Source organism: Emydura macquarii, unplaced genomic scaffold, assembly GCF_026122565.2.
Source record: "Emydura macquarii macquarii isolate MOO-44397 ecotype Brisbane River unplaced genomic scaffold, CSIRO-AGI_Emac_v2 contig_2457, whole genome shotgun sequence".
Taxonomy (NCBI): Eukaryota; Metazoa; Chordata; order Testudines; family Chelidae; genus Emydura; species Emydura macquarii.
In genome coordinates this window covers 4,031,299-4,046,451 of record NW_027132594.1, presented here as the reverse complement: position 1 = coordinate 4,046,451, position 15,153 = coordinate 4,031,299, and the positions used below count along the sequence as shown (strand labels likewise).

Genomic DNA, 15,153 nt, shown 5'->3' with positions numbered 1-15,153 from the left:
CTCAGTATAAATGTAATTTTCCTACTGTTAAATCAGTGCTGTCTCTTTTGTTCTTCATGTGAACACTGTAACGCTCTAGAATTTGCACCACCCTGGGATTGTGAACCTGGAATGTATGTTTGAAACCCCAGAACGGGTGTTTGTTGTGATGGAAAAGTTGCATGGAGATATGCTGGAGATGATTCTTTCTAGTGAGAAAAGTCGGCTGCCAGAACGAATCACTAAATTCATGGTCACCCAGGTTGGTATTCTATTACTCTCTGCCTCTGTGAAGGAAAGGGGCCAGATTTTGGTTTCTAACACTGGTGTGAGCAGAATTTGGCCCAAGGTATTGCCTAGATTCAATCATTATTTTAAGGTGAAAGGCTTTAACAGTAGACTTTGTATGTAATAGAAGTTGAACTAACATGAGAATTCAGACTCTTATCCTGAGTGACAATTCTCACTTTTTCTGTAATTGGTGTAATTGGTTATGTTTTAATGGAGAACACCCCAAACTAACTCTTCATAAAGGTGCATGTGTGGTATAAAAAACATTAAAAAACAGCCGTCTCCTAAACAAAATTAACAATAATGATAATTTTGATTAGGAAAGCAAAAATAGCGCTTGCGCAATATGAAAGCACAGCAAAATTGTAGAAGTCTGTACAGTTCTAAATTATTGTACAGCTTTGTGTGTCTGATCTTTGGTGATTAGACACTTGCAGTCCTAATCATTTTGAAAATGCTTTTCCTTTTTTTTTTTTTGTAGATACTTGTTGCTTTGAGGAATTTACACTTCAAGAATATTGTGCACTGTGATTTAAAACCAGAAAATGTACTACTAGCATCAGCAGAACCATTCCCTCAGGTGAGGGAAGATTTAACAAATGTTTCATTCTAAATCACTGTTCTATTAAAGAAGAAATATAGAATTTAGACCTTAAAAATGATCTGTCATAGGACAATGCTATTGATGTTTTCACCCAAAATATACCTAGAATTATGCAAGCTGTCTGTTTTGTTACCTTACAACTCTTAGACTACTGAGGATGATCTTTTTCACTTTCAGCACTCTACTTTTCCTGCTCTAACGCTACTCTCCCTCTCAGTAAGTAGGAACCTCTGTTCACTCCTCCAAAGAGAATAAGACCCCTCCAACTTCCTTGTTGCCTCAGTGAGTGCTGGAGAAATGCATTCTTCGAGTAGTGTCCCTGTGGATGCTCCACTCTAGATCTTGGCGAATCCTCGCGTCCTTGATAGGAGATATTTACCAGCAGTGCTCGTTCGGGTTGCGTATGCACCGTTTGAATCTTGCGATGCTGTTGGTACCCTTTTCAGCGTGCGCAACCTGACCCCCTCAGTTCCTTCTCAACCATCCATGGTCCAAGATGGAGCTTCCAGCACTTCCTCCAAGCTCGATAGAGATCTCTAAATTTTACTTTTCTTAGAAATTGTAATCAGTTTTTCTTCATTCTAGTTACCCCAGTTCGTTGGTTTAAAAAAAAACAAAAACTTTTTTTTCTTCTTCTCCACTTACCTTTCCCTTTAGATTAGGTTAGTTCTTCCCCCTCCTCAGGTCGGTGCGACATGCCAGGCTCACCCGGCTTCAAGCGCTTCACCTCCTGCAGAGAGACAATGCCAGCGTCTGATGGGCACTCACAGTGCATTAGATATCTTAGTGAGGAACATATTTCTCAAAAATGTCCCCACTGTCAAAATCTGAAAGCCAGAGCTAGGCGCGATAGGGACCTGCGCCTGAAGCTCATTCTTATGGAAAGATCTCTTAGACCTGCTTCGGACCCTGGACAAAGTAAACACTTGTCACAGGAAAGGTCCATGTAAAAAGGTGCAGTGGCCTTCCTCAGAGCCAGGGCCCGAAGAAGGGCTACAACTGCGGGGACAGACAGAGAAAGGGCTGGCAGCCCAGTCTGCCCAGCAACCAGGAGGCCGGCTCACGATAGGACCTGCTGGCCGACCAGTCCCACACCAGAGGGGTGGCGTCTTAGCCAAGGCTGAGACTACAAAAAGCAGGCCCCACAGCTCAGAGTGGAGGAAGCTGCCGCCGGAGGAAGATGTGCGGCCCCGCCGGCTACAGCTGAAGCCTGAACTAGGCCGGGCTGCTGACAGGAGCGAGCGCCCTCCAGGGCGGAGACCCTGGGAGCGGCCCAAGAGACCAACTGCTAAAGGTTGGGTAGGGCCCCTAGGCCCCCGGACTGGCCAAGGCCTACAGGCCCCCAGGACTGGGCCAAGCCCGTAGGCCCTAGCAATTGGACTGAGTTCCCTGAGCCGGAGGGCTGGAAGACCCCTCCCGAGGCCGGACCTGACCTAGAGGAGCTGCCCGAGGCCGAGCCATTCCCTGAGACGAGACAAGACCTAGAGGAGCTGCCGGAGGCCGAGCCATCCCCCAAGCCCTGGGACCTAGAGGAACTGCCCCTAGCTGAGGAGCTTCTGGCCTTGCCGCCTGTGGATGCCGAGGGACTGGCGAGCCTGCCGCGGGCAGTCTATCCCAGTGACTCTGAGGAACCTACAGATGCAGGTACCTGGGGATATGGGGAGGAAGTAGCCCAGGGGTGGCCATAACCGTGGCTCAGACAGGGGCAAGCCCCGCCGACTTAGTGGCATGCCTTTGCCACTGCTAGGGCCCTGGGCTAGGATGCAGTGGAGTTGGGTGGGCCTGTGTCCCCCTCCCCTCCCCCCGTACCCCTCAGAGAGTGAGCACCATCCCCTGCACTCTCGAATTGAAAACTGCTTTGCTTGCCCGCCCTGCCTGAGGGCTGGGACGATAGACTGCTTGCTCGCCCGCCCTGCCTGAGGGCCGGGGGCGATAGACTGCTTTGCTCGCCCGCCCTGCCTGAGGGCCGGGGGCGATAGACTCCTTTCGCAGCAAACATTCCCCTTTTTGGAACGTGCAGTGGCCTTCCTCCGAGCCAGGGCCCGAAGAAGGGCCACAACTGCGGGGCCAGACAGGCCCCAGTGTTACAGTCCAGCAGGAAAAGAAACTCGACACCAACAGACACAGACCATGGGAAAAAGAGGAAATCCTCACTCATTAAGGCAAAGATAACCAGTACCAAAGAAGCTGCAGGTTCCTCTGGTACAATGGCTACGGAGGTACCAAGTGACTCTCATAGCTCTGCTATGGAGCCAAGAGCCAAATCTCACCATTCCTATTCAGACATGGCACTGTCGAAATCAACAGTCCATAAAATGGTAAAAACCGTCACCAGCTCAGCACCGACAAATATTACGGCACCTACATCTGTTGGCACTGGTGCGTCGGCACCGATAACCGCTCCGGCACTGTTGGCATCAACAACTATGGCACCGTTGACGCAGGTAATATCTGCGGGGCCGTCGACACCGTCAACTGCCGGCAGCTGCCCTCGGTACAGATCCAGTTTTGGCGACTGCATTGACAACCCCGGCACCAAGAAAATGCTCATAGAAATATTGGCACCACGAGTCAGGAGGAGGAATTTTTAACATTCTCTGCTATATCACCATTATATGGCACTTTGATACTTTCCCAGTGTACTTCAACCAGGACGAACCTATTTCCCCTATATCATTCTCCAGTGATGAGGACTATGAGGGGGAAGAGATGACATTTTCCCCCCAACATTCCTCACCAAAGGAGGGAGCAGCCAGACACCGACCACAGCACAGACCTCCAACACACCCATGGATGGCACCCCCATGGTTTGGACCACCAGTCCCTTATCATATGCAGTGGCCTGGTTGGGATGCCAGGTCTACTTACTCCGCATATATTAGACCATCTACTTCTCACAGGCCTAGGAACAGATCTCTGGCAAGATCCATTCCTACGGGTGTCGAACCTCAACCCTTAGAGGACAATGCACAGCAGGAGACTACACACCTGCAAATAACTCATCCTCTTCTCCAGACGAGGCCGTAATCCTTCCACTCCCTATGACTGCTGACAACTTCAAGCAGTTTCAGGACCTCTTTAAGAGAGTAGCGGACAACCTCAACATCCCTCTCCAAGAGGTCCCAGAGTCACAGCACAAACTGCTCAAGATTCTGCAGACATCAACTTCTTCGAAGATTGCCCTTCCCATGGATGACACCCTCATGGAACAGGCCAATAACATCTGACAAACTCCAGCCACCATTCCCCCCACTTGCAAAAAGGCTGACAAGAAATATTACATACCAGCCAAGAGCACAGAATTTCTTTTTATCCACCCACTGCCGAACTCCCTAGCTGTGGAGGCAGCTAACCAGAGATCTAAACAATACCACCATAAGTCCACCCCACAAGACAAAGTTGATAATTGAATGGACTTACTGGGCAGAAAAGTCTACACATCTTCTACCCTACAATTAAGAGTGGCTAATCACGCAGCCCTGTTGTCCAATTATGGTCACAACAGCTACTCAAAGATGGCAGAATTTATTGAATTTATCCCAGAGAATAAAAAAGAGCAATTTCAATCATGCATAAGGGAGGGTCAGTTAGTTGCAAGGACAGCATTACAGGCTTCCCTTGATATTGCTGATACCATGGCCAGAACAATCGCAACCGCAGTAGTCATGTGCAGATCATCATGGCTTCACTCCGCAGTGTTACCTAAGCAACTTCAATCCATGATTGAAGATCTGCCATTTGATAAGGCAAAGCTTTTTGCAGAGAAAACAGATGAGGTCATGCATCCAATGAAATATTCTTGGGCCACACTCAATACCTTGGGATATACACACCTGCAACAAGAAGAAAGCCATTTAGGTACTAATCTTACAATTCCAGATACCAGCATCAGTCACAGTATAGATTATATGATCCATCCCAAAATAGGCAAAGACCCCAGCAACGCAGACAATCAAACCGGCAGCTGTCAACATCTCAGGCTGCTCCATCAAATCGTCAATTTTGAGATTTTGGTTGAGGGTCTGCTCGACCTCCCCCAGGTTCCAGAGCCAGAAATGCTACCAAATTACCATCCTTTTCAACCATCAGTTATGCCCGTTCTATCAAACGTGGGCAAACATCACAATAGACAGATGGGTCTTGGAGATTGTCCGCTCAGGATATACTATCCCTTTCATCTCCAAACCTACTACTCAACCCCTCTCCCTGTTCCTCTTCAGGGACCCATCTCACGAGTACCTACCACAACAGGAGGTTGATGAACACCTTCTACAAATAGATGCCATGCAACATATCCCACCTCAACACAAGGGCAGAGGGTTTTATTCTCATTATTTCCTGACCCAGAAGAAGGACAGAGGTTGGAGACCAATTTTAGACCTTAGGAAGTTGAACAAGTTTATAAGGCTACAAAAATTCAGGATGGTCAGTTTGGCTACCATAATACTGGCATTGGAACAGGGGGACTGGTTCGCAGCCCTCGACCTCCAAGACGCATATTTCCATATTGCTATTCATCCGGCACATTGAAGATTCCTCAGGTTCACGCTAGGAGCCAACCATTATCAACCAACCATTATCAATATGCAGTGCTACCCTTCGGCCTATCCACTGCCCCAAGGTGTTCTCCAAAGTACTTATGGTCATGTCGGCATATCTACACAGACAAGGCATAACCATATTCCCTTACTTGGATGATTGTCTTATAAGGGCACACATCCAACCTCAGACCAATTCAGGCAGTTCAAATTACAAGAACACTCTTTCGGAAACTAGGGCTGATATTAAACAACAAGAAATCCACCCTAATTTCTGTACAACAGATAGAATTTATAGGGGCATATCTAGACTCCTGCACAGCCAGGACATCGCTACCGAGTCACAGATTCAATACCATAGTAAACCTGCAATCCACAATAAAAAAACAGCCCAACCATAACGGTCCACACATGTTTCCAAATGCTCGGGCACATGGTGGTCATCACTTTTGTAGTGCAACACGCAAGATTGCGTGTGCAAGCCCTACAGTTGTGGCTCTCAACAGTCTACAGACCACAAAAGCACTCAATTCACAGAACGCTAACTATGCCAAACAAAGTCAAGCAGTCACTAAAATGGTGGACACAGTGCACGAACTTGACACGGGGGTCCCATTCACATGGGAATCACCTCAATCATGATAACTACGGACGCATCCCTACTAGGCTGGAGAGCACATCTGCAAGAACACACCATACAGGACAGATGGTCCACAGAGGAAACAAAGCTTCACATAAATTTGCTGGAACTACGCATAGTCCTCAATGCGTGTTCCCACTTCCTTCCAATGATAAGAAATGAGTCCATAAAAATGAATGGGAGTTACACAACAGAGTCCTGAAAAAAGTATTCCAACAATGGGGTTATCCCAAAATTGACTTATTTGCCACAGCACAGAACCGCAAATGCTGATGCTTCTGCTTAAGAGCGGAGTGAGGGAAAGGATCAATGGGGGATGCATTCCTCCTAGACTGGAACGCGAACCTACTCTTTGCATTCCCATCCATACCACTGATACCCAGAACTCTGCACAAAATATGCAAGGACAAAGCTAGAGTAATTCTTATAGCTTCACTGTGGCCCAGACAAATGTGGTTCATTTACCTAATGCAAATGTCAGCATGCAAACCTATCTCTCTTCCACTCCTCAGGGATCTCCTATCTCAGGACAGCGGGTGTACTCTTCATCCCAACCTAAAGAAACTTCATCTGACAGCCTGGCTCCTAATTGGTTCTGACAAACAAAACTGCATTGTTCAGAGCCAGTAAAACACATATTGCTAAACAGTAGGAAACCCGCCACAAGGAAGACTTACCTACAAAAATGGCACAGGTTCACCACATGGTGCCAAACAAAACATCTCCACCATAGATGCACCAATCCCAGCTATTCTTGATTATCTTCTCAATCTGAAAGAGACCAGTCTATCAATCAAGTCTCTTAAGGTACACCTAGTGGACTTCAGCACTTTCCACAACCAAATAGACAATAAATCAGTCTTTACACACTCTATAGTGAAACGTTTTATGACAGGTATGCTGAATGTATACCCAGACATTCACCCTCCCACAGTACTATGGGATCTCAAAATCATCTAGTACTAAAAACCATTACTAAACCACTGTTTGAGCCACTAGCAGCTTGTTCCCTACTGCATGAGACTATGAAGGTGTTGTTTTTAGTCGTCATTATATTGGCATGATGTGTAGGGGAACTCGGAGCTCTCATGGCCCATCCGCCATATACAATCTTGCACAAAGATAAAGTGACCCTTAGACCCCACCTGAAATGTATTCCCAAAGTTGCATCATCATTCCACATAAATCAACCTATTCACCTCCCCACATTTTATCCATGCGTGTCCCCGTGGGTGCTCCACTACCCACCTCTTCCCCTCTACTTTGGAGTCTACACATACGGCTTCACGGTAGAGAAGGAACAGAGAGGGCTGGGTCACGCACACTGAAAAGGACGGAGATGCAGACGGCACATGTGCGACCTGAGCACTGCTAGTAAAAATCTCCAATCAAGTATGCGAGGGCATGCCAAGACCTAGAGTGGAGTGCCCACAGAGAGACATATCTCAAAGTCCCTCTGTTACTGCACAAAGTGAGTAACCGTCTCTTTTCCCAAAGCAAGTAGGTAGGGACATAGGAATTGCCAATCTGCATCAGATCAGCAAGTCCTTCAGGTCAGTATCCTGTGTCTGATGGTGGGCCATAGTAGAAGCTTCAGAGGAGGGTGCAAGAAACCCAATAGTGGACAACTGTGGAATAATCTTGTTATTGGGGAAGTTTCTTCCTGATTCTTATCAGTTAATGACTGACTTATACCTAAAGCACAAGGATTTCTATCTTAGAAGAATAAGAGGTGATTAGATTACAGTGCGTAAGTAACTTCATAAGGAGAAAATACCAGGTATTAAATGGCTCTAATTTAGTGGAAAAAGGCATAACAAGAACTAATGGTTGAAAGTTTATACCAGGCAAATTCAAACTGGAAATAAGACACAATTTTTTTTTATCAGTGAGCATGATTAACATTGGACAAAACTACCAATGGAAGTGGTGGAGTGTCCCATGTCTCACCATCTTCAAATCAACACTGGATGACTTTCTGGAAAGCATGCTTTAGTCAAACAAGCAATTGAGCCTAGAGGAATAACTAAGTGAAATTCTGTGGCCTGTGATATAGAGGCATTCAGATTAGTTGCTTCCTTCTAGCCTTAGTATCTGTTAATCTAAAACCGAAGAGTATATTCTGTTCCCTGAAATATAAATTCAGATATTACAGTGGAATTGCCCAAGAAACTTAAGATGTATTAACACAGTTAGGTTCTAGAAAAGTTATCACAGTTAAATTAAAAGGACCTGGTGGCAAGAGGTTGTTATGAATTCTCTATGTATTTTGTGTACTGACTTAGTGAATAAGTACAGATGTTCTTCTTTGAGTGATTGCACATATCCATTTCACTTCAGGTTTGGGCAAGCCAAAGATGCCAGAGTTGGAGATTTCTCCCTTTGTGATACCCATCAGGGCGGGGTGTGCCATGCTGCTGCACAATGATATAAAGAGTGAAGTTGCTCCTTATCCTTCTCACTCCTTTCTTACCTCCTGTGATTGGTGGTATTAAAAATATTCTTTTTATCAGGGAATTTTTCTTGTATATAATTAGTGTACTCATCAATATTTAGACCTTTAGAGTAGGTTTTATTTGTTGTTTAACTTAGTTTTGTTTAAATTGTCAGTTCCTGCTTGTTCTGGGTATTGACTCCCAGTACCCGGGCTTTAAGCCAGGGGTGTCAAACTCTGCTTTGAATGGGCCATACAATTGAATATTTCTCCTCTGCCCATTTTCAGCGGCGCAGCATCAGTAGCTTTAACGCTGCCTTGCTGTGGGGACACTGACATTGCCACTTTAAGAGATTTCTGGGAGGGATACTCGCCGCCGAAAAACTGAGGATGAGTTCTCCTTTTCGGCGGCAGAGTTCTGGAGCGAAAGGTATTGCCGCTTTAAGACGCTGGCCCCACAGATCTCTTAAAGTGGCAATGCAGACTTTCGGCGGCCGGGATCAAAGAGGTTCGCGGGCCAAATGCGGCCCGCGGGCCGTATGTTTGACACCCCTGCTTTAAGCCTTGCACTGGCTGCAAGAAGGGCGGTAAGTGACTCTCATTCCAGAAGTCTAAAGTGCCTTGTTGAGGGTCACATCTGAGACTGTTTCCAAATGCTCAGAGTCTTCAAGCCTTGGACCAAAAAGATTAGGGAGGGGAGACTGTGTTACTGTCTCATGGGAGCTGCTTTTTCTCCACTGTCTGAACCTTCCTATTTGGGGTGGGCACAGAGTACTTCTGCCTCTGTCAGAGGTGCCCTCTGGACATTGCGGAGACTCTGCATTATTCCCCTTCCCTGGTACCAAGGAAGAAGCATAGACAGCATACCTTGAAGGAGACAGCCTCCTCCAAAAGACTGAGGTCCCTGGTGCCATCTACCAGCTAGCAGGCAGGAAGGCAGGGTAGAATGCCTTTGAGGAAGAGGTGCTTCCTGGTACTGACTTTGTTTCATCCAGGGATGTTGACTCTGGTGCCTGCAGCATTGAGGCTGACCCCCACTGCAGTGCCGACCTATTCAATGCAACAACAGCATCAGCATCAGGGGAATCTCTTGGTACCAGTGATGCTGGAGGCATATGCTGCAGTACAAGACCTGCTATGCTTCTCAATACTGGATTCTTCAGCAGTGCAGGAGACAAGCCATCCGGTATCAATTGCTCTTCAGGCTTCATAAGATGTACCTGCAAGTAAGGTTGGTGCCATGGCTGTCTTCAGACTTCCAGTGTTTCCTTGCCTGGTGGTCATGAGCACACATCTTTACAACTCATTATGCTATATCTCAGCATTCCAGAGATGATGCCAAGTTTGGATGAGTAGTCCTTCAATTGTTGTTCAGGTACACTCCAAAATGCACCTTCATATTGAACTACTTGTGAATCACCTCATGTGCAATCACTTAAAGAAGATGAAATGGTTACAAAACTGTTCTGTAACTGTTGTTCTTCTAGATGTGCTGTATAAGTCCATTCCACAACCCCCCTTCCGTTCTATAATAGAGTCCCTCCAGTAAGGAGGAATTGAAGGAGGTTGGGGGCAGCTCTACCCTTTATGCCATCATAAGGGTGCGTGTGCCGCCCCAACAGGTACCACTAAGGGACAAATTTCTGACTCTGGTGCAGTGGGCGTGCGCATACCTGAAGTGGGATGGACGTGTGCAATACATCTCAAAGAGCAGCAGTTACAGAAAAGGTTAGTAACTGTTTTTCTCAAGTTTGCTAGTAAGTTTCCAAGGTCAAGTATATAAAGGGACATATCACTGAAGAAATAGAATTAATTGAGTAGAAGTAATGTAATATTTTGCTCCAATTTGTCTAGCACAAGCAATAATTAAATGATGGCAAATGTAATGCCAGATACCACACTTTTGTTTGGACAATTGCACATCTGTGAGATGTACCAGAGATTTGTCAGTTAACAATACTGTATTTATTTACAGGTGAAGTTGTGTGACTTTGGTTTTGCACGCATCATAGGTGAAAAGTCTTTCAGGCGCTCTGTGGTTGGAACCCCTGCTTATCTTGCTCCTGAAGTGCTCAGGAGTAAAGGTTATAATCGTTCTCTGGATATGTGGTCAGTGGGAGTTATTGTTTATGTGAGCCTTAGTGGTACATTCCCATTTAATGAAGATGAAGATATAAATGACCAAATCCAAAATGCAGCATTTATGTATCCACCAAACCCCTGGAAGGAAATTTCTAGTGAAGGTAAAGAAATTGGAGACCTTTTGCTCTTTCAGATCTTGTTTTTTATAGCATTTTATATGTATGAACTCTTTGGAATTCAGGTATTTTTTAACTGCATTATGAGTTTCTGATTCAGACAGGAAAGTGAAAATTGACAGCTGAATGACTGTTTGGTAAAAGGCTAACATAATTGGTGTGAGCGAGCATCAATTTGTGAAAGACAAATAATATCAAATGGGATCACATTTAAAAATTGGTCTAGGGAAAAGGGGGAAACAATAGATATATCTAGATTTTAGAAAGCTGTTGATAGAAGTCAACTTAATGGCTTATTGTATGAACTCACCAACTGTGGGTTTAGGTAACTTTTTCTGCTGAGTGTAGGAAGTGGTGGGCTGGAGGAGGTAAGGATGTGTATTCTTCATGAAAGCTAATGACAAGTTAAATCTGGCATGGCTATATGTTGGGACCGATACTTTGAAACATATTTATTGATAATTTAGGTACATGTATAACTAGAATTCTGGATCCAAACATCTCTAAATCCAGGATTGTTTGGATCTTGAGTTTGGTCCAGTGCATTAGTGAAATAGGGATGAGCGAAGATACTCAGATCTGGATCCAAATGTTGGCAGATTTCAGGGTTGTTCAGATCTGGGGTTTTGCCTTGGGCCTATCTCTAGCTGTGAAATAATAAAGTAAGTGGTGTATATAGTTAAGGGAGGTATGTCTGACAGTAGTGTGTAACGGTGGGAACTTACTGTTAAGAGAGAGCACTTTAAAAAGAAGTAAGAGTATGTCTTCCTTCTGTCTCCACGATGATCAATTCAGCAGGATCGATTGAGCGGGTAGTGGAGATCTGCTCAATCGATCCCATATGGACTCTCTGGTTGACGCTGGTAATCCACCTCCCCAAAAGAAATAAGGCTGCGTTGACAGGAGGGCATCTCCTGTCAATGCAGCGCCATGAAGATGCTGCAGTATGGCAATGTTATTGATGTCGACGGGAGTGTAGATGAGACCTAAGATAAAATTTTCAAAAGAGTCTAAGTGGTTGAGGAGCCTAAATCTCATAGACTTCTGAGATGTAGGTTCTTAAGTACCCTAGTCATTTTGAAAACTTTACCCCTAGTAATTTAGGACCAAATTTGTCAAAGCGTCCTTTGACTTCAGTCGGAATAGGATTTTACCTTCAGATTAGTAAATTCTTTATAACAGCATATTTGAATTCAGTAAACACAGTTGTGAGTAGTGTGTTTTTCAAAAACAAACAATCTACCTTTCTGGCTTTCTCCAAACATGAGTCAAAACTTATTGTAAAGACCATTGGCTTGGCTAAGCGCCACGTAATATATATTGTGTGTATATTTTAGATAACATTTAAATTTCAGTGTCACATGTAAACTACATTAGAGATGAAAGATTTGTACTTATGCTGTAGAATTTTTGATAATTTGTTTTTCTGTGGCTTTTCCCCTCACCCCAGCCATTGATTTAATAAACAATTTGCTTCAAGTGAAGATGAGAAAACGTTACAGTGTTGACAAATCTCTTAGTCACCCGTGGCTACAGGTAAGATCTATTGCCCTCCTTATTTTCTATAAATGCTGTATGTAGCTGTGTCCTTTAAGTGAATCGCATTTTGAATTAAGTAGCTCAAAGGTTTTGCAGATTGTTTTTACCACAACATTATTAACATGTTTTACAATGGACATCCATGAAAATGGCAACAAGAATTCATCTGTCTAATATTAGAGAGAACCGAGCCTCGCTGAACATGCTCACCCTCTGCGTCCTTCGTGTCTCCCATTCCCACCTCGGGGATTCTGCCCATCTCCTTATGTGTTTCTTCTCCCTGCCACTGAGAATCTTGTCTTGCCCTCTTGTTCTCAAGGATACTGTTAATTTTTTTCGTCTGTCTCACCTTTTACTCTTTACTCTGTCTGGCAGTGATGTGGAGAGTTCATCCTCTTAGTATTGCCAGTTATCAATACTCAACTCCACCTGAAATATATGGCAGAGTGAGAAGCTATTTGCTCTGTTCTCAAGTAGAGAATGAAAGCAGAATTTATATTATGACTCATTTTAGAAGAGACAAGATGAGTTGGTGTTTGTAGAAGTGTTGGTTCAGTTTTCACTTTGGTCCCTTTTACTTTCTGATCTCTGACAACTACGTAATCTCACAATTTTGCACACAGAAGAGAGAACACTGTTGAGGGAAAACCCAGTCAATTATTTGGTGGAATTAGTATTTCAATTGAAAGGATAGCATTTTTACATATATCTGATAAATGTCTGTCTTGGAATAATTACATTTTCATAAATTTGTAGTACTTTTACTGAAATCTGAGGGATTTAACTTTTCAACTCAAGCCCCTTTATGTGAACCTAATCCTGTTTTGCGTTGCAATATATCTTGTTGACTATAGTCACCCAGTCATACTAAAGTAAAAGTATTGAATTGCTAACTTGATTTTTATGACTGTTGTTCTGCTGTTGGGCTTCATAAAGCATTTACCTTCATTTTTTTTAAAAGGATTATCAGACTTGGCTTGACCTTAGAGAGTTTGAAACTCGCATTGGAGAACGTTACATTACCCATGAGAGTGATGATGCTCGCTGGGAAGAACATGCTTATGAGCACAACCTTGTGTACCCCAAACATTTCATTATGGCTCCCAATCCAGATGATATGGAAGAAGACCCTTAATAGTCACCATGCTAACTTCATTACAGAAAGGCGCTCCAGATAGGAACTGATGTTGATACTTTTCTGGACAGATGTTGCTCTTTGAATGTTGTTTAGATGATTCAATCTATAAAACCATGAAGGATCTTGCACTGGCAGGTGATGAGCAAATGACCTAACACATTTTTCTTCATCTCTAATTCCTTGAACTATGAAATGTGATCGGGCAATGAGATAAGCAACTTGGGTAACATTTTACTAGCTGTATGGTTACAGATGATGTTACTGAAGTGTAATGCATGGTGTGAGTTTTCTGTTGTTTTTTTTTGTAGCCTACGCAATAACAAAACAATTTTTTTATGGTTTCCTAGTCCCTTATTTACTAAGCCATAGAGTTCTGTTTTCTGGTATTTAGATACATCTCCACTTTCCTAGTTTGTACATTGTGGAAGGAGGCTGTAAAAAGAAATCAAAACCATATATCTTGACCAAATCACAACAAAAAATGCTTAATTAGGGATAACTTAAAAGACTGAATACTATTTGACAGGTATACTAGAACAATCAAGATAAAGGAACATGCTAATTTGCTGCTGGTTAGGCAGTTAAACGCTTGACTTTCTTTGCCTTGATAGAATTGCAGGATTTTTCTCCAGATGTCTGAAGATAAGATAGTAACATCGGATTTCATATTCCTGTTGAATGCTAACTGACAATCAAAAAGCTGTGGTAGCCCTCAACATTGTCTTACAATAGAGCAATAAACCACAACAGGGTGTGCATTAATGTGCTAGATTGGCATGTGCCTTGTATGTGTACCAAAGGCATTTTGCCTTAAAACCACCAAAGTAGCGCGCACACTTTTTATGTAGTGTATCCTTCCACTGTGAAAAATAGCTTCTAGCAGAAGGATATGAAAAATTGTAAAGAAAAGGTCAAACACCTTTCCTCTACTTTTTTGAATAACTTAAAAAATAAAACATTTTCACATTCATTTTAGGTTCCCCAGTCTCAGCCTGTCAGCAGTAGTTTGTGCCCTGATAGTAACTCTCAACCCTCATTTTCTATTGACCAAATTAAATTAGGAGTCCTGTTGAAAAACCAAAACTGAATGTGAGTTAAAGTGGCTATAGGGCCACAAACTGTGGGCAGCAGGGCAGCTGGATTAATTAACTAACAGGAGGAAGACACCAGTTTTGAATTTTTGCTTTCCAGTCTTTAACCTGCAATTCCACCCCACCCCTTTTTTCCTTTGCCACTTCCTAAACTTTGCAGTTTATGGAACTGAATTAGGAGTCCTAAACCAATTCTTAATTCAGCTTTTTAACAGAAACTTCAGTTTAAATATACCTAGCCACATCTTGAGAACTGTGGCCAAATGGAGAGGGAAGCAGAAATTTCCTTCTGAAATTATGGTGCAGAAAGATAGTTTGGCAGCCAAAGTCTGCCATGTTTCAAGAAAGCCTCATGCCCACTATGTTAAATGGAAGTGCCCATTTACTTAAAGTTGTGAGTGTCTGATGAAATGTATTATTGGGAGTTGAGGCAAGACTGTGCATATCCCCATAGGTCCAACTAGCTAATCAGAGCATGGCTTTGAGTAATGTCCTTTCTTTAGGGTTTTTTTTTTTTTTTTGGGGGGGGGGGGGGGGTTGTAATAAATATAAATTCTATAGGTTCAATTACCTTTGCAGCTGAAAACCTTGGGGGTAATAGCCTTACTCTTCTAGTTGAGGTAACTTTTTTGTAAGCTGAA

General features: G+C 43.6%; 1 protein-coding gene across 5 annotated transcripts in view; it reads left to right on the top strand.

The window, feature by feature from the left end:
• Nucleotides 1-14,330, top strand: part of PRKD3 (protein kinase D3) — a 73,971-nt gene extending 59,641 nt beyond the window's left edge. For all 5 annotated transcript variants that reach the window (XM_067562692.1, XM_067562687.1, XM_067562688.1 and 2 more), the window contains 5 exons: nucleotides 80-241; nucleotides 752-850; nucleotides 10,462-10,729; nucleotides 12,195-12,280; nucleotides 13,245-14,330. In XM_067562692.1, coding sequence (XP_067418793.1) covers nucleotides 80-241; nucleotides 752-850; nucleotides 10,462-10,729; nucleotides 12,195-12,280; nucleotides 13,245-13,418 — 789 coding nt within the window. In that variant the 3' untranslated portion in view covers nucleotides 13,419-14,330. The remainder of the gene's footprint in view (nucleotides 1-79; nucleotides 242-751; nucleotides 851-10,461; nucleotides 10,730-12,194; nucleotides 12,281-13,244) is intronic.
• Nucleotides 14,331-15,153: the final 823 nt, after the last annotated feature.